General features: G+C 36.9%; 1 protein-coding gene across 1 annotated transcript in view; it reads left to right on the top strand.

Moving 5' to 3' along the window:
• LOC135196706 (uncharacterized) overlaps window positions 1-23796 on the top strand; it is an 82103-nt gene that overhangs the window by 16616 nt on the left and 41691 nt on the right. The window contains exons 4-5 of the mRNA XM_064223538.1: window positions 809-3817; window positions 23063-23168. Coding sequence (XP_064079608.1) covers window positions 809-3817; window positions 23063-23168 — 3115 coding nt within the window. The remainder of the gene's footprint in view (window positions 1-808; window positions 3818-23062; window positions 23169-23796) is intronic.

Raw genomic sequence — 23796 nt, 5'->3', positions numbered from 1 at the left:
GCATATGATCTGGTTCCTGAGGCCTATCGCCTTAAGTTCAGAAATTTTACGAAGCAGGCCTCCCTTACTTATGTGGAATTTGCTAGGCTTAAGGAGGAACAATTTGATGATTGGTTAAAAAGCCGCCAGGTGGTCTCTTTCTCCTCTTTGAGGGAGCTCATGCTTCTAGAAGAATTCAAGAAGTCATGCAGTAAGGAATTGAAAATTTATCTAGAAGAGGTAAAAGTTGTTAATTTAGGTAAGGCCGCCCAAATTGCTGACGAGTTTGTATTGACCCATCGAACTGGGTCTAGTAGTTTTTGGGACTAAGGATGTGAATTTTTCAATCTGCTAGGCCAGTTAATTTCAGAGGAGGTCAGGCTCTTTTGTGAATACTCGTGGGCAGGGTAACCCACCCAGATAAAAATCATAAACCTGATAGTAACCAGGGAAAAAGTCTCGAGTGGACAGGACACTCGTGTCTTTTTCAAAAGATAATAGGTTTGGTTTCTGGCCCAGGTAATATGAATAATAGAGGTAGGGGGACTTGTTTCTGGTGTAATAAGCAGGGACATTATCAGGCACAGTGTAATGCCAGAAGAAGATACCTCCAAAGGAATAATAATAATCCTGTGTCACTAATATCTACTTGTAAACCTGTTATCAGTAATCCCATCATCGAAAACTGTCCAGTAGCTAGCACTAGTAATGGTAGTAGTAGCAGTAGTCAGTCTTCTAGCAGAAAGGAGTCATGACTACTTTATGATAAATATATTTGGCCTGGTAAATTGATATCTACTTCTAAAACTATTGGTGTGAAATTTTTGAGGGACACAGGGTCAGCTCGGTCTCTGGTTTTGAAAGAATCTTTGAAAGATTTAGTTGATTATACAGGGAATTTTGTTGTTCTGGGAGGGTTCCCGAACACCATTGTTTCAGCTCCGTTAGTGGAGGTCAGATTGTCTTTCCCTGGTTATGATAAAGTGACAGAGTTGGCAGTTGTTGAGAGTCTCCCTATTCCTGGAATTGACGGCATTTTGGGTAATGATATGTTAAATACCCAAGGACAGGAGTTGTTTCCCATATTGTCTGTGCAGACCTGTCCAGTTGCAGTGACAACCCGTGCAGCAGCAAAAGCTGTAAATTTAATCGATAATGACGATGATTTAATCTTAAGTAGTTTAGAAGTAGACTTAGAGAGGCCCGGGTCTTTAGACAGTAGTAGTAGTAGTAGCATAGCTAGCAATGTTTTGAGACCCGATTGGGATAGGTCTTCATTTATTGAAGCTCAGAAAAAGGAATTTAATTTTGATTTAGGTGACACCGCGGATTTGACTAAACCCAGGTTTTGTGTAATTAATGGTTTATTATACCGGATTAGTCGTCCCTCAACTGATGATCTGAGCAAGACTTCTCGTGTTGAACAAATTGTTGTCCCATCTCAATTTCGCAGGTCTGTCTTGAGTCTTGCACATGATGATTCTTTTTCTGGCCACTTCGGTGTATGTAAAACTTTTCGAAAGTTGGCAAAATGTTTTTGGTGGCCAGGATTAAAATCGTCTGTGAAACAATTCATTAACGAATGTGAGGTTTGTCAGGTGATGGGGAAACCCAACCAAATTATTCCTAAAGCTCCCTTAAATCCAATTCCTGCGATAGGTGAGCCTTTTGTAGAATTAGTTATTGATGTGGTTGGGCCTTTGCCTAAAACTAAGTCAGGATTTACCCATCTCTTGACAATTATGGATAGAGCATCTCGATTCCCTGAGGCCTTCCCAATGAGAAGGATAACCTCTAAAGTTGTATTTGACAAACTAATTGAATTCTTTTCCAGGTATGGTCTCCCTCGTACAATTCAAACCGACTGCGGTACAAATTTTACTAGCAAGGTATTTAAAGGTAAGTGTGCCGAACTGGCCATTCGGCACAAAACCAGTGTACCCTATCATCCAGAGAGTCAGGGAGTGGTGGAAAGGTTCCACCAGACCCTTAAATCTATTTTGAAAAAATTTTGTTATGAACAAGGGGAGGAATGGGATAAAGGGCTTCCCTTTGCTCTCTTTGCTCTAAGAAATCACCCAAATTCTTCAACTGGTGTAGCTCCCTTCGAACTGGTGTTTGGACACAAAATACGTGGGCCTTTAGAGATTTTTCATGAGATGCTTGAGACTGGTCGAGGAGGGGATGCGAACGTAGGAGAGTTTGTGGAGGACTTGAGAAAAAAGTTATCTAGAGCCTGGAAATTTGCCAGAGAAAATTTGGCTAGTTCTCAGGCTGCTATGAAATTAAATTTTGATAGGAAATCCAAAGCACGGTCGTTTGAGCCCGGAGAATTAGTTTTAGTTTTGAGTACTGACTCTGACAATTTCCTTGAACCAAGATATAAGGGACCCTGGAAGGTGTTGAAGTTGTCAGAGGTGAATTATGAAATAGAGGCTCCTGGAACCAAACAGAAGTGCAGGATATTCCATATAAATAGGTTAAAACTCTATACTTCAAATAGACATGATCCTCTTGCTATTGTTTATGAGCCTGTGGCTGAGGTTATGGATTTACCTTCAGAGGATTTGGAGGATTTAATTTGTCAGGTGTCTTCTGATGCTCTTTTTGATAATATTCAAAATTTAGAAGTTTTGAAGGAAGGGCTGGAGCATCTAGAGTTTGCTCAAAGGAGGGATGTAATTAATTTAATTTCTTCTTTTCCAGATTTATTTCAGAATTCTCCAGGTCTAACTAATTTTCTTGAGCATGATGTAGATGTTGGAAATGCTTCTCCTGTAAAACAGAGTCCTTATCGGCTGAATCCCGTTAAGAGGGATATAGTTGATAAGGAGATTAAATATATGCTGGAACACGATCTCATCCAACCTTCCGTTAGTCCATGGAGCTCCCCGATAGTCCTTGTTAAGAAGTCCGACGGAAAGTTCCGTATGTGTGTAGACTACCGTAAGGTTAACGCACACACTAAGAATGACTCTTTTCCTTTGCCTCGGATAGATGACTGTCTCGATCAGATAGGGGCTGCTAAGTTTATTACGAAATTGGATTTATTGAAAGGGTATTGGCAGGTTCCCCTGTCTGATCGAGCACGAGAGATTTCTGCATTTGTCACTCCCTTCGGGCTTTACGAGTGTAAGGTAATGCCCTTTGGGATGAAAAACGCTGCATGTACTTTCCAACGTCTTATGAACCGGGTTATCTGTGGTTTGGAAGGTACAGAAATCTATATAGATGACCTGGTAGTCTATAGCAACGACTGGCGGACACACATGTTACGATTAAGTAAAGTGTTTGAAGCGTTAAGGGCTGCCGGTCTTGTTGTGAATCTGGCCAAGTGTGAGTTTGGCAAAGCAAAAGTGTGCTATTTGGGGCACGAGGTGGGTTTGGGTCAGGTGGCACCTAAACAAGCCAACCTCGAGGCTATTGTAAATTTAAAGAGGCCGTGCAATGTCAGAGAAGTTCGGCGTGTGCTGGGTATGTCTGGTTATTATCGCAGATTCGTGCGAAACTTCTCAGACATTGCTCAGCCACTTACCAAGTTGTTAGAGAAAGGGCAGAAGTTTGTGTGGTCTCCTCAGTGTGAGGAAGCATTTATTAAACTTAAGATGGTATTAGTATCTAATCCAATATTGACTTCTCCTAATTTCCAGAGACCTTTTATTATTGCTGTGGATGCCAGTGACATAGGCATTGGGGGTGTCCTCTTTCAAAGGAACGAGGTAGGAGAGGTTCATCCTGTATCATATTACAGTCGAAAATTACTGGCTGCTGAGAGAAAATATTCCACCATTGAAAAGGAGGCCCTCGCCTTGGTCCGTACTCTTGTGCATTTTAAGCCGTATGTGACTAATTTTTCTTTTCCCATAGAAATCTGGACGGACCACAACCCGCTGGTTTTCATCGAGCGCATGAAAGGAGCCAACCAGAGAATTTTACGTTGGGCTCTGCAATTGCAAGAATTCTCGCTTGTGATAAAACACGTTAAGGGATCAGAGAATCGAATTCCCGATGCCCTTTCAAGGATATAGACTTGATCACGATTTGGCTCCTCTCCCCTCGCCCTTCTCGTCTCTTCGGTTGGTTTGCGTTAATCTTAGAGATGTGAGCATGAGTATGAGTGTGTTTCGCTTGGAGTTTGGTTTATTAGTTATTAGGTTTTCTTAGTGAGGCATTTAATGATTTTGTCTTTTCTTTTGAACCAAGGGAAAACCTGTAGTGACCAAAGTACGGGCGGTCATTACTGTGGTAGTGTCTGTTATGTGTAACCTCAATGTTATTGGCTGAATTTGAGACAGTCAGTGTCTGTTGGTAACTATTTTGTGCTGATTTGACCTTTTGGTTTATTTTGATTTATGTTTTCTCTGTTGTTTAGGCTGGTAAGTTTTCTTTGTGTGACAATTCAGTTATTGATATTAATTTGTTGTAGTGTTGTTAATGAGAATTCTTATTTCAGGTTTCACACTGAGACTTTACTTTGTCTTGAGAGTGATGTGTTAATCCTTTTCTCTTTACAGGTTTCATGTTTTGTATAAAAAAAATGTATTCTATTGGAATCTAATTTTTTTGTTTTTGGAGGAAGGAATATAAGAAAACAACTAGATTATTTTTATTTGCCTTTTATGAATTTAGATCAGCCTTGTTTTTCTAGGTTTAATTAGTTTTTAAGAACCATTTTGTGGCAGAATAGCCTTTGTTTTTGTATGAGCATTTGTTTATTTTATTTTTGTGTTTAAGTGTCCGTTGTCTGGTCATTTTAAGTGTTTAGCGTAAAGTGCTTAATTTAACGTTTCTCAGTGTGGTTAGGCGCTTCCTCCCCGTTTGTTTATATTACCGAACTATCGTTTTAACGATTGTTTTTCTTTTTTCTTTATATACGAGTGTTTATGAACGCGTCTTGGTGATGTCTGGACGTTGGTGCTCGGACAGAGTTCAGTTCGGGCTTGAGCACTCCCTTGATATCACACCTTGAGCAGCATACTGATTTGGATTTTGGATGACGATTATTTGGCTGTTTATTTTGGACGACGATTCTTTGGATTACGCTTTGGATCCTCGCCTTGGTCTGTTGTCTGCAGGTTCTCTTGTCACCTGCGACTAGAGTGTCTCCTGCCTCGACTTGCGGCTCCTGTCACCTGCGACTTGAGCCAGTCCTGCCTTTCCCTGACGACGGGGAGGAATTCCCAGGGAATGTTGCCGTAGCTATCGTCTTCAATCAGCTGCTATGGTTTTTGGGAGCTTGCTAGCCTCGTGAGTGAGATGGCCTGTAGGGAGGCTGACGCCAGGTAAGACAGAGTGTCTCTGATTTTCGTTTGGGATCGCCTTCCCTTATGGTATTACTCTGTCGTTCAGGACCTGCCCTGTTAGCTGATTGGCGATGGGATCACGGCCCTAGTTTTGTCTCTCTCTGATATATCCACTGAATAAGTGAGAAGAACCATACATCCTTTGTATTATTTAATCTTATTTATATATATATACTATATATATATTGTCATATTTGCGTCGAGACTATATAACGTCATTCAGTAGGTCTATTATAGACTAGGTTTTGTGTGCTTAGTTTTGTGTTGATAGGTAGGATTTATAATAAAGGTTTTTCCTGTTTTATTTACTCTGTCTTCCTTCTTTCTTGGAATTAGTATTAGGTAATTTTTGGTCTGGCCAGCTAAATTGTGGATCCAATAAAGTTTATTATTAATAACGGTTATTTCTCCTGTCTTTGTTAGGACTTAGCTTCTTAGTTTTAGGGAATCCAGTGTGTTTCTAAGGACTGGTATTGTCCTTCCTGGTTATTAAGTTATGTTATTTGTCATCCGACAAGGTTGATCTAAATTGTGTTATTTAAGTATTAAATATTGTTAAGTTTTCTTGAGTGTTTGTTTCCACTGACGTTTAGCACTGAGTTACATTTATTACTGACAACAATTATTATAATAAGAACTTTTATAACAACCCAAGGGTTGTAACAATTCCCAAGGGTTGTAACAATATGTATATATAAATATATATATCATATATATATATATATATATATATATATATATATATATATATATATATATATGATATATATATATTTATATATACACAGGCATACTCACTCATCACACACGCACACTAGCGCAGAGTGGTAAAAAAAGCACTTTCAATTTAAGAGGAAAGCTGGCAGTGGACACGCCAACCATAAGAAATCAACGCCTGTAGAATTGAACGGTCTTCTCGACCTCCTTCCTCTGCCTGGCGTAGGAGCGTAAAACGCGGATTCATTTCCTCGAAGGACTCATTTCCTCTTGCGAGAAAGACCAGCGAGAGAAAGCTTTTCGTTAAATCGAGAGACAAAAGCAACCGTGATTGCGTGGCATTCTCATCTCAAATTAACGTGTGCTTAGGCAGCAACAGCTAAACCGGGAGGACAAAAGATCTCTCTCTCTCTCTCTCTCTCTCTCTCTCTCTCTCTCCTCTCTCTCTCTCTCTCTCTCTCTAGACAAAGGATGCTCCGAGATTTTATTTCATAATAAATGAATATTTATGTTTCACGATGCTTCTATTAAAACAGAAATGTCAAAATATATAGAATTTTGGACTTTCTTCTGAAGTAGGTCATTTAAGTTGCGTGACAAAGCAGGTGAAGTGACAAATGCATTGGTAAATAATAGATATGTAAATTGTAATACGAAAGATAAATAAAGAGAAAGAGAGAGAGAGAGAGAGAGAGAGAGAGAGAGAGAGAGAGAGAGAGAATCTTACCAGCATCTTTATAAAAGGATTCGTCCAACTGGGTTAGGGAATGCCTCTTCGACCCACAAAGGTCGACTAACCGCCAGGTACTACAGTCCACTGCTTAGGTCAGCAGATGCTTATCGGATATCGCTCTCTGTTCGTTACTGTACCACGGGGTTATGAGGCTAAAGAGAGAGAGAGAGAGAGAGACTCTCATCACAATATATTGTCTTGCTGTTTAATCAGAGGTAACGCTTCTATAGGTCATAAAGTACTGGGAAATAACAAGTAGGCCACCGTTCCATTTATAGGCATCTCTAATGGAAAACAATTTACTGGTCACATAATTTGATTATTTTTCCGCTCGTCCTCCCAGGAGTATTAATGGACGTGCAATATTTCTTAATGGAGAATTTAGGTTGCATTGTCAAATTGTTTATGATATTCTTTTGATTTATTATTATTATTATTTTTCTTTGTCTATCACAGTCCTCTAATTCGACTGGGTGGTATTTATAGTGTGGGGTTCCGGGTTGCATCCTGCCTCCTTAGGAGTCATCACATTTTCTTACTATGTGCGCCGTTTTCTGGAGCACATTCCTCTGCATGAGTCCTGGAGCTACTTCAGCCTCTAGTTTTGCGAGATTCCTTTTCAGGATCTTGGGATCGTGCCTAGTGTTCCTATGATTGTGGGTACAATTTCCACTGGCATATCCACCTATCCTTCTTATTCTAATTTCAGGTCTTGATACTTAATCCATTTTTTTTTCTCTTTCTTCTCTTCAACTCTGTTGTCCCATGGTACTGCGACATCAATGAGTGATACTTTCTTCTTGATTTTGTCAATCAACGTCATGTCTGGTCTGTTTGCACTATTATTGTTATCATTAATTTTATTATTATCAGGACTTCGGCTTCTTTCTGACCTTGAGAATGTCTTTTGAATTTGTATCGATTTCTTCAGACGAACATACTGTTATACTTGTAATTAAGTTCGCTTATCGGCAAAACAGCGTCTCCGTGTTTTGTCTTCCACAAATCTCTTACTCGCCTCCACTTGGGTATTCCAACTCACCTGGTGCCCACAGGAGCCCAGCTCACACCCGCATACTCACCAGAGTGGGCGCGAAAGATTGTCCAAGCCAAAAGCCTTTAACAGTTATATTTAATCTAAAAAATTTGCATTTTGCAAACAAAGTTAACAGGAGTATGGGAGGAATATCTCTCACATCACCGCAACGTTTGTTATTTTTCATATTACGTCAGTGCGTTGAGAATGCTACTTTATTCCCGGCCTTTTATAGGTGGGTGACATTTTGATTTTGTGGATGACATTTTGATTTTATGGGTGACATTTTAATTTTGTGGATGACATTTTGACTTTGTGGATGACATTTTGATTTTGTAGATAACATTTTGATTTTTTGTAATCCAATCTGGACATATTTTTAATTGTTTTTAACAAGCCAAACACCCTCGTACTGAGCATTGAATTTAAAGTAGTATTTGAGAAAGGCTAATAAAATTCCTTACTTGAATATACCCATAATGAAGGATATCACGAACTAAAACCCATCGAATATTGTACTCCACTTCCCGCTCCCTTCAATTCATTTGATCAGTTAAGGTCACAGGAGACCAAAAGAATTTTGCGTACTCTAAGGATCCATTTCACTGAAAATAAGGTTACGGAATTTAAACCTCTTCTACCCTACATCATTAGAAGAAGCATTTCGTTGAGGCAGATCAGATCCTCTTTCGTCCACTTAATGAGATGCCGAGGGACAACACACGCCACAGTTATATAAAAAATCCACAAAACCTGAGTAGCGCCCCAAGAAGATTACAATGATACCTCGTGGGCGGTGTGGGGGGGAGCCATACATTTCCCTAATCCCTAATCTGTTGGCTCTTCGGTCACTATAATGTTTACTGAGAAAGGGAAGGGACCAGTGATACGAGCGTGGAGATACTCTCTCAGAAATCTAGTAAGAATTATTTATTATAGTTTTCACTGGAGAAAAGGCTTTCCAAGGCGGAAATTCTAGCCATCTCTAATCATAAAAACACACTACGGTATGTATAAGCTGGGATGCATAGTAGATTGTTTGTATTTGTCATAGAGATAGAAGTAAAGAGGTGTTTCAATGGTCAAATCCTCGAAGCGGTTTTCAACTGAACAGACAAAACAAAATGTAATCGGGAAACCAGTGAAGACTAACCGTATCATTTTACATATTAGTTAAGATGACTACGTTAAACTTAGGCAGAAACCTAACAAACACTACATCAAATTGCCTTTTATTTATAATATACAATGCTGAATATAAGGCTCATCCGTTCTTGCCCGGCTCCCCACCCCCCTCTTTTTATTTATTTATATGGACATTTTTCCTCTCGCTCGCACCTGTTCTAAGTTTTCAAATCGCCCGTATAGTATATATATTATATATAATAATATATATATAATATATATATATATATATATATATATATATATATATATAAAAGTCATATCACATTACCGTAATTTATATACATACATCGAGCTACAAATGTCCACTTTAATATCTAATTTGCTCTACCTCGGAATTAATATATTTTCACATGTTTTACCGAAGGGGAATTTTTTATTTTTTTTTTTTTCGTCGATAATAATTTGTCGGCTCCCGGGCGCGAACCATCAAAACCAAACAAATCCATATATATATATATATATATATATATATATATATATATATATATATATATATATATATATATATATATATATATATCTATATGTATATATATATATATATATATATATATATATATATATATATATATATATATATATATATATATATATATATATAAGCGAATTCCACAGGAAAATGATAGTCAGAAATCCAAGCGCTTTCGTCTTTACTCAGACATTGTCAAGGAGTTAATGAAGTACAACACAAGATCACGAATACCAGATGGTCAATTGTCAAAAGGGTAAAAATTAAAAGAGATAATCCATGATTATCGGATATCACACGGCACAAACAAACAAAAAAGATTGACCCTAACCGAAATTACACAAAGTTTCTTTACAGTCCAAAACCATGAAAACAAAAAAATGAATATATTAATTTTGTTGCTTATATTTATCTACAACTTTTTTCATTATGAAAGCATCAAGTTTAAATAAACCAAGACTTAAATTTAGAACATTTCTATTATTTGACTTGATGAAACAAGATTCAATGATATTCCTTTTAACTCTGTCATTACATGGGATTAAGGCTCTTTCTTGACTCCAGTTAATAGGATGGTCTAAATCTCTCATATCTACGAATAATGCATTCCATATTTGCCCAGTTCTCACAGAATATTGATGCTGTTTGAGACGTTGTGCAAGAGATTTACCGGTTTGTCCGTAATAGACTTTTATCACACTTTTTGTAAGGAATTTTATATATGCAGCCTGGAAGATCTTTAGGAGAATTTTTGATTACTAAACTCATGACATTAATATTACTGAAAACAACATTCATGTTAAAAAGCTTTAAAATTCTAGGAATATCTAAAAACCTTTCATCATAGGGTAATTTTAGAATGTTATGCTTACTAAATTCAAGTTTGTCATTAGTTGAATAAAATGTTTTTCTAGCTCTTTTCCATGCCACATCTACAAAAGTCCTTGGGTATTTAAGTTTCATTGCAATATCGTAAATAGTTTTAATTTCAGCGTCAATAAACAAAATGCGGGTTACAGCACGTAAAGTCCTTAGAAACATCCCAGAAAAAAGCAGAGAATTTAACATTTTGATGGTGATTGGAGTAGTAATGAACAAAAGAGGCAATGTAAGTTGATTTTCAAAAGACTGAAAAGGTGAAATTTCTATCATTTCTATGGACAGTTACATCAAGAAAATCCAAATTACAATTTCTTTCTTCCTCTACAGTAAATTTTATAGAAGGGACTAAATTATTGAGATTATTAAGGAATTCCTGGAGATTTTCGGTAAGAAAATGGCCAAATAAAACAAGAAGATATCATCCACATATCTAAACCAAAATAAAAACTTTTTGGGGCAAAAATTCTTGCGTAAGAGTTATTTTGTCTCAAAAAAAGTTCCAATGTAAATAAAATTGATAAGGGACAGGAGATAAGGGATTACCCATACGCCATGCCAAACTTTTGTACAAAAAAATTCCCCACCCCCTTAAAACAAAATTTACTATCTTTTGGATACATAACGTATGAGACTAATGAGGCTTTGCCACACTTAAGGGAATGTCATGACGTTCTAATTCCTCCTCCAAAGATTCAAGTAAGTCTTTCTACAGGCACTTTTGTAAATAAAGAGACAACATCAAAACTAACCATATTAAAATCAAAATTCAAATTTAAACTATTCAATTTGTTTTAAAATCAACATTGTTTTTAACATTCGTGTTAGAAATGTTTCCTACCAAAGGAGTAAGAATTTTTACAAGCCATTTAGATAAATTATACGTAAACTGAGCCCACTAAACTAATAGATTGGTCTGATAGGGTTATTGATTTTTATGTGTCTTGACTAAACCATACATATAAGGTAGGGAGGCGCATTGCGGTGTAAACTGTTTAATTAAATGGTCCAAGCCCTTCAAAACGGATTTAATTTGTTTATTAAAATGGGAGTTCACTGTCTGTGTAGGGTCAGACCTCAGTTTCGTATAAGTATCAGTATCATTTAGCAATGTCATTATTTTACTTATATAGTCACTTTTATTCATTATTACCACTGCATTAGATTTATCGGCTTTTGTCACTTTCACTGTTTCGTCTTCTTTAATTTTCTTAAAAGCCTGGAGAAATCTCACGGGTACATTAGGGGGAGAAAGTTTACTCATTGCACCATACACAATACCTTTACCAATATTGATATCATCAGGGCATAGGTTTTGATTAAATTTTTCTAAATAGCAAAAGGATTTTGTGATGTCGACACAGTCCAGGTTACCATTAAATACACCAAAGCTTAACCCATTTCCCAAAGCCGCTGTCATAGCACTATCTGCTAATTTAAGCAGATCCTATTATTCAATCGAACAATAAACACACAACCAACCTTGTCCATAGAGAAGGAAACATCGACATATATATATTCATGAAACCTTAACAAGCTAAAATAATGGAGATTTAAAAAAAATAGTTATTTTTACTATATTGATCACTGCACGTATAAAGTATAGTTCTTCTTTTAATTAATAGTATTGCTAGATAAAGGTAAAAGGAGTCAGTAGTTGAAAGCTTACTGCTATGTCATAATCTTTACGAGCGGCAAATCTTTGTTAGTAATTTTTTTTTTGTTCACACCTCAGATCTTCGGAAACCCAAATGGAGGGAAAAATTCAAAATCCGTAACGATTTAAACAAATAGATTTGTTTTTATTTTTTGTTTCATAACCGCTCAATTCCCCTTCGTTTATTCATTTGCCCCACCAACCGGTGCACCGGAATGACATATTGCCATCGCATGGGCAACATATTCATGATCTTCATTTCATTTGCGTTGTTTAATGGTTGCTCATGGATGATAATTATGGTCCAGGTTTCATGGGAATCAATGAATCACATAGCCTCTGAATTATTGTATTGCCTGGTAATGTTGGTCAGGACCGTTCTGTTGTATAACTTCTCTAATGTTATTTTAGTGCTGGGGACTGGTAGTTATTTAAGTTAATTGCATGAGAACTTCTGGCATTGCTTTTAGTAGCACTCTCTCTCTTCTCTCCCTCTCTTCTCTCTCTCTCTCTCTCTCTCTCTCTCTCTCTGGATATGAGCTTGATTCATTCACTGGTGAGACGAGTTTGTGTATGTAAGGTGTGAACGCTCGTGCTGAGAGAGAGAGAGAGAGAGAGAGAGAGGCTGGATTGCGCGTGTAGCATTTCACGCGCGAACTGCAGGATAGCAACCGTATGCCGGATGGCAAGGCATCTTGTATGCCCCGTTCCTGTGGCGGAGTGTAGGATGCGCATCCATTTCCCAGAAGGAATCCGGGTCCTTTCGTGGTAGACCTCGGGAGGAAAGCTTTTAGGGGCTTTGGGAAGACAAAAGATCGCCTTGATTGGGTGCATTCACGTGGAGATTATAAAAGCATTCGTGGAAGCAACAGTTCGAATAAGGAAACAAAGGAATTCTCTCTCCTTCTCTGTGTGTGTGTCTCTCTCTCTCTCTCTCTCTCTCTCTCTCTCTCTCTCTCTCTCTCTCTCAAAGAGGTATATATATTATTTACTTGAAGTTTCACTGTTTCGTTAAAGTCATTATTATGATATTATATAAGAATGATTATCGCATGTTCTGGTAAAAGAAATAATCTGTGATTGTTTCATGACGTTGGATCAATCGACGGCAGTTGACCAGTTAGATGGATGCTGAGAGAGAGAGAGAGAGAGAGAGAGAGAGAGAGAGAGAGAGAGAGAGAGAGAGAGAGAGAGAGAGAGAGATGAGTCAAGTCTCAAAAGTAATGAATCTCATATCTTTAGTCGACGTCTTTGGAAAGATTCATCGAAAACAGATTATTTGAAACGTAACAAGTAGGATGGCTAACAATGCTCTAAAACTTTTAACAATTTCTTGTTTTGATAAATATTAGCAGGTCATTTCTTATTCCTTTATTTTAGTGTTTTTCTGCTTCATATTCATACATTTCAGAGAATGTAGAAACATTTTTGGAATTCATTTCTGTTCCCATTTTCGTAGGCAAGGGAAAGAAATGGAGTGAAAATTAAAAACTTAAATATTTGGTAACGTACAATATAACGTAAAAGATTGTGGCATTGCAGAGGGATTTACTATAATTTCAAGTATTTAATCTTATTTTAATAAGAGAAGGCCTTAATCAACAAAACAAAAAAAGCAGCAACAACAATGAAAATAATTTTTTTGTCCTTTGTAAAGAGATTACTTAAAAGAAATTCAAGGGGCTTTGAAAGCCGAGAGGGAAAGAATCTCTAAAAATATGAAAAACTTTCAAAGTGAAAGAAAAAAAGTCTTGAGAAGTAAACGTCTTGGTTAGTATATTAATTTTGTACTGTATTACCTTAAATGATTATTTTCAGCAATATCGTAAGTCTGTGCTCAGTTGTCCTGTAATATAACATAACTGGTAACGTAGAGAATCGGGATGTATTTTTATGTTTATGGTTTGTATATTATTTAACATATTCTAATTTACCAATATATATATTAATAATATATATTACACACACACACAAACCACACACACACACACACACACACACACACACACATATATATATATATATATATATATATATATATATATATATATATATTATATATATATATATATATTTTACAGCTACATACTGGGAATTTGAAGAAAAAATATTTTAAATTTCAAATTTATTTTCATTTTAGTTTTATTTCTTGTTTTTGTTGGAAACGTGGCTGGTAATTGTCGAATTGTTTACCAAGTAACATGGAAAAATTATACTTACGTCCATGATGTAAACAAGATCCTACAAACACACTCACAAACACACGTCAGCTGAGAGAGAGAGAGAGAGAGAGAGAGAGAGAGAGAGAGAGGAGAGAGAGAGAGAGAGAGAGGCTTCACCTGTCGAATCAACCATCCATAATTACCAGATAAAATCAGGAATGAATGAGACAGCAAGCGAAAACAGATTTCGCGCGCGATAATGAACTAGGCAGAGGGAGCAGATGAGCAATCGGGGAAATCACACAGACGAGAATCTCTTCTTTGAAGTCTGGATTTGGAAACACATTAATTATGTATATTATGTCTCGTATCCACAGACATTTTAGCTTAGTTTGAAAACCTTTGAACACCTGCTTGCTCTCTCGCCGTTACGTAAAAAAATTGAACCTTCGCGCGATTTTCTGTTATGATAACGGTTATGATGATATGACTTAATTTTTGCGCTAATAAGAAATATAGCAGTTCAAATGTGATATATATAATTACAATTATTAATTACGTATATAATAAATATATGTATATATATTATAATGTATATATACATGTTATATATATAGATATATATATATATATATATATATATATATATATATATAACGATACATATATATATATATATACATATATATATATATATATAGATAGATAGATATATATTTATATATTATTTATATGTGTGTGAGTGTGTATGCATGTGTTTGTTAATTTGCATAAAATGTGAGCGAAAAGCGTACTGGTACTGTATTGTTCAAAATATTTAATCATAAACAGAAGCACCAGAGGGGATTGAATCCATTACAACAAATTAATGAACTTTCCTCTGGCTTCAAGACACCTCAACATGGCGTTTTCACCATCCACTTTTCCAGATGAATTCATAATGATGAATTTTGCCGTGGACTGAATTCTTTGCAAAATAGTAAACGTAGTGATTTCATTAACAGGATCTTCCTGATATAGATGAAACAAGACACTCTTTTCATCCCCCCAAAAATGTGTGGTGTTTAGAGGAATGAAAATTTGATCATAATTTCGCAAACGGTTTGTTTGTAAGGAAAATATAATGGAGTAAGTCTGGCATTTATGATATTTGATAGATAAATTTATGTAGGTTTTTATCATACGAATTGATATAGGGTATTTGGCGTCTAAATTTATTTAGGGTATCTAGCATGTAAATTTACGTAGGATATTTGTCTTTTAGAGTTATGTAGGCATTTTTTTCGTGAAATGCTCTTGTAGGGTTTAGTCATACAAATTTATTTATAGTATACTTTTATTCATGAGATGAAGACTTTTCAGAATTATAGAAAGGATGCGATTGCATGCATTGCATTAATCTTTGCTTTGATTAAAGCTTCGAATATCACCAAAACCATTAGGGTCACCAAAGACTTCAACTGTTACCAAAAAAAAAAAAACTTTCAGTTCCTAAAAACTACAAATATTCTAAAAACACATTAAACCTTATAACTCAAATATTACCAGAAAAAAACGTTTCGAGTGATTAGAAAATTCGACTGTTACAAAAACATTTTGACTAAAAACTTCAGATATTGTCAAAAAAAACTCGAATTACTAAAATATTCAGATATTACGAAAACCTTTTGAGTCGCTAAAAAAATTCCAAATCTTACAAAAGCTTTTACTTTCACCAACGAATTCTTCTCTTACAGAAACCTTTCGAATTACTAAAATGATGATGATAATAATAATAATAATAATAATAATAATAATAATAATAATAATATAATAATAATAATAATAATAATAATAATAATAATCCATATATTACAAAAACCTTTCGATTTACTACAAAATTCAAAAAATAACATAAGCTTTTTGTCACCAAAAACTTCAGCTCTTACAAAAATCCTTCGAATTACTAAAGAAAGATTATAATAATCCAAATGTTACAAAAACTTTTCGATTTACTAAAAAAAATTCAAGTATACAAAATTTCAGCACTTACGAAAAACTTTTGAATTGTTAAACAAATCCAAATACTACAAAAATGCTTTCGATTTACTAAAATATTTGAATATTAAAAAAATTCTTTCGATTTACTAAAAAATCCAAATATTACAAAAATTCTTTCGATTTACTAAAAAATTCAAATATTACAAAACCCAAAAATGAAATCGTAACCAAAGCGATCCAGACTGTCAGAGGTGGCGTGTCCCCATGAAGTAATAAGAGCTTTTGAAAACAAACTACATGTTTCCCCCTCCCCCACCCTCGCCCTCGCCCCCCCTCCCCTCTTCGTAAATGACTGCCGTCGACAGTTATTGCTGTCTCTCGTGTGACGTTAGGAGTCGTCGGACCTGTCATGAAATATATGTATTTTTTCGAGAGTTTTTATTTGTTTATTTTTCGAAGCATTATTGAAATGTTTTTATGAGAAGTGTTTATCCACTTATGGGGAAACATGGCGGCAAGCTTAGGACGTCGAAATGTTTATGGGCAAATGTGATAGCAAGTTGTTTAACTGTTTATTGAATTATTGCCGTACAAATTGTAATGGGTGTTATCTCTCATTTAAAGAACTGATAGAAATTAAGGAAATTAAAAAGTTCAAATTCATTAACTATAATAGTATATATATATATATATATATATAGATATATAGTATATATATATATATATATATATATATTATATATATATATATATGTGTGTATGTATATAATATATATATACATAGGTAGATAGATAGATAGACAGATAGCTATTGTAGATTCACGTCACCCGTGCATTTGATGTCTAGGCCAGTCCCTTACGACGCTCCTGATTGGCTGTTGATAAGCTAATGACAGGGATGGACACTCCCAGTCTCTCTCGAGGGTCCATATAGGCAGGATGTATGTTCTAACTCTCCTGAGGGATGCTTTTGAAAGACGTATCCCTCAAGAGAGGTGGAATATACATCCTGACTATGTGAACTCTTGAGAGAGACTGAGAGTTTGCAGCCCGTGATTGGTTTATCAACAACCAATCAGGAGCGTCTTAAGGGACTGGCTTAGTCATCAGATGCACCGGTGATGTGGATCTACTATAGCTATCGGCGTTTGATTCACTTGAAGAGATTAGTGTGACACATGTTCAAACATCTATATATGAAAATAGTGTTCTAAACAGAGGCATAAGGCTAGTGTAAAGTTTTACTAACAGGAATTTATGACTGAACTTTCGTAATCTAAAGACATTACAAGATTTGCAGAAATAATTTTACGTTATAAATTGTTAGATCTCTCCCAGATTAATTTGAGGCAACCTGAGTATTCAAAATGTTACGAGAACTTTCAAACCATCAATTTTGTATTGATTTGGTAAAAAAAAAAAAAGACTGAATGGAAGAGGTCTTGAAGGTATTAAATATAATCATAGTAGAATTGAGGAATGCTCATTCGGACATATCCAATGCACACACACACACACACTTCTTTATCTTTTTTTTTAATATATTTATATATATAGTATATATATATATATATATATATATATATATATATATATATATATACAAATATATATATATATATATATATATATATAATATAATATATATGTATATATAGATATATTTATATTTATAAACGCATACTCACTCACACACACACGCACACTAGCACAGAGGTAAAAAAGCACTTTCAATTCAAGAGAAAGCTGGCAGTGGACACGCCAACCATAAGAAATCAGCGCCTGTAGAATTGAACGGTCTTCTCGACCTCCTTCCTCTGCCTGGCGTAGGAGCGTAAAACGCGGATTCATTTCCTTGAAGGACTCATTTCCTTTTGCGAGAAAGACCAGCGAGAGAAAACTTTTAGTTAAATCGAGAGACAAAAGCAACCGTGATTGCGTGCATTCACATCTCAAATTAAACGTGTGCTTGGGAGCAACAGCAAAACCGGGAGGACAAAAGATCTCTCTCTCTCTCTCTCTCTCTCTATGACAAAGGATGCTCCCGAGATTTTATTTCATAATAAATGAATATTTATGTTTCACGGTGCTTCTATCAACACAGAAATGTCAAATATATAGAATTTTGGACTTTCTTCTGAAGTAGGTCATTTAAGTTGCGTGACAAAGCAGGTGAAGTGACAAATGCATTGGTAAATAATAGATATGTAAAATGTAATACGAAAGATAAAGAGGAGAGAGAGAGAGAGAGAGGCGAGAGAGAGAGGAGAGAGAGAGAGAGAGAGAGAGGATGAGAGAGAGAGAGGAGAGAGAGACTTATCACAATATATTTTCTTGCTGTTTAATCAGAGGTAACGGTTCTATTTGTCATAAAGTACTGGGAAATAACAAGTAGGCCACCGTTCCATTTATAGACATCTCTAATGGATAACAATTTACGGGTCACATAATTTGATTATTTTTCCGCTCGTCCTCCCAGGAGTATTAATGGACGTGCAATATTTCTTATTGGAGAATTCAGGTTGTAGTGTCAAAAAGTTTATGATGTTCTTTTGATTTATTATTAATTATTATTATTTATTTTTTTTTTTTTTTTTTTTTTTTTTGCTCTATCACAGTCCTCCAATTCGACTGGGTGGTATTTATAGTGTGGGGTTCCGGGTTGCATCCTGCCTCCTTAGGAGTCCATCACTCTTCTTACTATGTGTGCCGTTTCTAGGATCACACTCTTCTGCATGAGTCCTGGAGCTACTTCAGCCTCTAGTTTTTCTAGATTCCTTTTCAGTGATCTTGGGATCGTGCCTAGTGCTCCTATGATTATGGGTACGATTTCCACTGGCATATCCCATATCCTTCTTATTTCTATTTTCAGATCTTGATACTTATCCATTTTTTCCCTCTCTTTCTCTTCAACTCTGGTGTCCCATGGTATTGCGACATCAATGAGTGATACTTTCTTCTTGACTTTGTCAATCAACGTCACGTCTGGTCTGTTTGCACGTATCACCCTATCCGTTCTGATACCATAGTCCCAGAGGATCTTTGCCTGATCGTTTTCTATCACTCCCTCAGGTTGGTGCTCGTACCACTTATTACTGCAAGGTAGCTGATGTTTCTTGCACAGGCTCCAGTGGAGGGCTTTTGCCACTGAATCATGCCTCTTTTTGTACTGGTTCTGTGCATTCACTTGCTATGTGGTTTATGGTTTCATTTTTCGTATTGCACTTCCTACATATGGGAGAGATGTTATTTCCGTCTATCGTACTTTGAACATATCTGGTTCTTAGGGCCTGATCTTGTGCCGCTGTTATCATTCCTTCAGTTTCCTTCTTTAGCTCTCCCCTCTGTAGCCATTGCCAATTGTCATCGCTGGCTAGTTCTTTAGTCTGTCTCATGTATTGTCCGTGCATTGGTTTGTTGTGCCAGTCCTCTGTTCTTTCTGTCTTTCTCCTGTCTCTGTATATTTCTGGGTCTTCGTCTACTTTTATTAGTCCTTCTTCCCATGCACTCTTTAGCCACTCGTCTTCACTGGTTTTTAGATATTGCCCCAGTGCTCTGTTTTCGATGTTAACGCAGTCCTCTATACTTAGTAGTCCTCTCCCTCCTTCCTTTCGTGTTATGTATAGTCTGCCCGTATTTGCTCTTGGGTGTAGTGCTTTGTGTATTGTCATATGTTTCCTGGTTTTCTGATCTATGCTGCAGAGTTCTGCCTTCGTCCATTCGACTATTCCTGCGCTGTATCTGATTACTGGCACTGCCCATGTGTTTATGGCTTTTATCGTATTTCCGGCGTTGAGTTTTGACTTGAGTATCGCCTTGAGTCTCTGCATATATTCTTTCCTGATCGTGTCCTTCATCTCTTGGTGTTTTATATCCCCTCCTTCCATTATTCCCAGGTATTTGTATCCTGTCTCATCTATGTGTTTGATGTTGCTCCCATCTGGTAACTTTATCCCTTCAGTTCTCGTTACTTTGCCTTTTTGTATGTTGACTAAAGCGCATTTTTCTATTCCAAACTCCATCCTGATGTCCCCAGATACAATCCTTACAGTCTGGATTAGGGTATCTATTTCCTTGATGCTCTTACCATACAGCTTGATGTCGTCCATGAACATCAGATGGTTGATTCTGTTGCCTCTTTTCTTGAGTTGGTACCCGGCATCCATCTTCTGTAGTACTTTTGTCATGGGAATCATGGCTACTACGAAGAGTAGTGGGGACAGTGAGTCGCCCTGGAAGATCCCTCTCCTGATATTAACCTCTGCTAGTCTTATTCCAGAGCTTGTAAGTATTGTATTCCAGTTGCGCATTGTATTTTTGAGGAAGCTGATGGTATTTTCCTCTGCCCCATATATTTTCAGGCATTCTATTAGCCATGTGTGTGGTATCATGTCGAAGGCTTTCTTATAGTCTATCCATGCCATGCTTAGGTTGGTTTTCCTTCTCCTACTGTTCTTCATTACCATTTTGTCTATCAGGAGCTGGTCTTTTGTGCCCCTACACTTCCTTCTGCAGCCTTTCTGTTGGTGGGGGATGGTGTTTGTCTCCTCTAGGTAGTTGTATAGCCTTTCACTGATGATACCTGTTAGTAACTTCCACATTATTGGTAGGCAGGTGATAGGCCTGTAGTTACTGGCTATATTTCCCTTACTCTTGTCTTTTTGTACTAAGGATGTTCTTCCTGTGGTCATCCATTTGGGTGCTTGGTGATTTGAGATACAATGCTGGAGTTGTTCTGCTATTCGTGGGTGTAGGGCCTTGAAGTTTTTGAGCCAGTATCCATGGACTTCATCGGGACCTGGGGCTTTCCAGTTTGGCATTTTCTTTAGTTGGTGTCTGACTGTGTCTGTCGTGATGTCTGTGAATCTTTGTTTTATTCTCCCTGTTTCTTCTTCCTTGACTTCCTGGAGCCATGTTGCATGTTTGTTGTGTGATACCGGATTGCTCCATATGTTTTCCCAGAGTCTCTTACTTGGTTCGGCTTCAGGAATTTCTGGGTGGTTGTCTTCCCCTCTTAGTTGTCTGTATAGTCTTTTCTGGTTGGTTCCGAATAGTTTGTTCTGTTGGTATCCCTTATTCCTGTTCATGTACCGTTGGATCTTATGTGCTTTGGCCTTAAGCCTCTGTTTTACATCTTCTATGGTGCTGTTTAGTCCCCTCTCTTGTAATTTGTATTTCTCGTTGAGTTCCTCCCTTGTTTTCATGCTTCTTAGCCTTTTTTCTGCCATCTCTTTCAGTTTACTCAAGTCAGATCTCATCACCATGATTTGCTTTTCCAGGCGCCTTTTCCAAGGCGGTTGCTGTTTTGGTTTCTGTTGGGTTGGTTGTGCTGGTGGTGTTGGTGTTCGAATCCCCATCAGTTCTGCTACTAATCTTGCTCCTGCATATGTCAAGTTATTTGTTTCTGTGATACTGGTGGTCTGTATTATGCCCATTATTTCATTGACCTCACTTGTTTTCTCCCTTAATTTCTTGGTGTTGTAGGCTTTCATGGAGGGGATCTTTGTTCTCTCTGTATCTGGCTCCATCCATTGTCTGATCTTTTCTACCCATTCCGTCCTCTCTGTTACTTCGTCGGTGTTTCTTCGTGTGTCGTTGTTTGATACCTCATCGTCCCTGTCGTCTTCTGTGGCATCGTCTCTCAGTTCGTCTTCGTGTAATTCGTTGTCGTGTGACATTTCCCTTTCCAGTTCTTCTCTTTCTGTTGGGGAGAGCCAGTTCTTTTTCTTTATGTTCCTTACTTGGTCTGCCAGCCTCTGCTCTGATTGGGGGTGTTATTCCTCTCATTCCAGATGTTGACCAATCTTCTTCTATATCCTCTCTCCGTCGGGTTGCTTCTGATGTAGCATCTCCATATTTCCTTATTTTCTTCTCTTGTCCATTTCTTCCTTTTTGCCTCTGTAGCTCCAATCTCAGGCTGTTGATTATTGTCGTTGTGGTGATCAGTTGCTGGATGACGACCTCCAAGTACCTGACCGTCTTCCCCTTCAATTGGGTTGAATACCTGGTTGCCGGACGAAGCTCCTCTGTTGCCAGAGGTTCCATTTACGTCGTTGTCGTTTATTCCTTCATTTCTTTCCATCATTGCTGAGTTTTGCTATTTAACCCATAGCTGGACCCTACCCTATCAGGGATAGGTACTCATTTACAGCTGAGTAGACTGAGGAAATTATGGTAAAGATCCTTTCCCAAGGAATCAACGCCGAGGAGAGCGGTCACCCATCCAACTACTGACCAGCCCCAATGTTGCTTAACTTGACTTAAGTCTATTGACGACCTAACCCACTCCTCCACGGCGCCACATTTATTATTATTATTATTATTATTATTATTATTATTATTATTATTATTATTATTATTATTATTATTATTATTATTATTATTATTATTATTATTATTATTATTATTATTATCATTTTTTTTCTTTGTCTATCACAGTCCTCCAATTCGACTGGGTGGTATTTATAGTGTGGGGTTACGGGTTGCATCCTGCCTCGTTCGGAGTCAATCACTTTTCTTACTATGTGCGCCGTTTCTAGGAGCACACTCCTCTGCATGAGTCCTGGAGCTACTTCAGCCTCTAGTTTTTTTAGATTCCTTTTCAGGGATCTTGGGATCGTGCCTAGGGTTCCTATGATTATGGGTACAATTTCCACTGCCATATCCCATATCCTTCTTATTTCTATTTTCAGATCTTGATACTTATCCATTTTTTCTCTTTCTTTCTCTTCAACTCTGTTGTCCCATGGTATTGCGACATCAGTGAGTGACACTTTCTTCTTGATTTTGTCAATCAACGTCACGTCTGGTCTGTTTGCACTATTATTGTTATTATTAATTTTATTATTATCAGGACTTCGGCTTCTTTCTAACCTTGAGAATGTCTTTTGAATTTGTATCGATTTGTTCAGACGTCCTACTTGTTATACTTGTAATTAAGTTCGCTTATTGGCAAACAGCATCTCTGTGCTTTGTCTTCCACAAATCTCTACTCACCTCCACTTGGGTATTCCAACTCACCTGGTGCCCACAGGAGCCCAGCTCACACCCCGCATACTCACCAGGGTGGGCGCGAAAGATTGTCCAAGCCCAAAAGCCTTTAACATTATATTTAATCTAAAATTTTCATTTTGCAACAAAGTACAGTGTATGGGAGATATCTCTCACAACACCGAAACTTTGTAATTTTCGTATTACGCAGTGCCTTCAGAATGCTACTTTATTTCCCTGACTTTTATGGGGGTAAAATGGTGATTACAGGCTCATCCGCCGTTTATGAGTGGTGTCTGTGCTCCCGCTAAGCTGTCCAGAAACCTCCGTGAGGCACTCTTTGTCTGGGGATTAGTGTTCCGTATAATACCAGCTCGGTATTTGTTAATGTATCTGCTAACGTGGTAAACTGTCTGACGTAACAACACAGGTATATATATATTATATATATATATATATATATATATATATATATATATTATATATATATATATATTCTATATATATACACACCGCCTTTTCTGTAACGTTTCTCATTCATCACCTACCTGAAGAGAGAGATGAATGAGAGGGCTGTTAATCAGCTCAGTGGTCTGGTAAAACTAAGATATACTTAACTTTATTTATTTATTAATATAATGGATAATGCTAAAGAGTGAAGACAGACAGACAGACAGACAGACAGACAGGACAGACAGACAGA

This window comes from Macrobrachium nipponense, chromosome 18 (genome assembly GCF_015104395.2).
Source record: "Macrobrachium nipponense isolate FS-2020 chromosome 18, ASM1510439v2, whole genome shotgun sequence".
NCBI lineage: Eukaryota > Metazoa > Arthropoda > Malacostraca > Decapoda > Palaemonidae > Macrobrachium > Macrobrachium nipponense.
The sequence above is the reverse complement of the archived record's forward strand: the minus strand, read 5'-3'. Positions and strand labels throughout refer to the sequence as shown.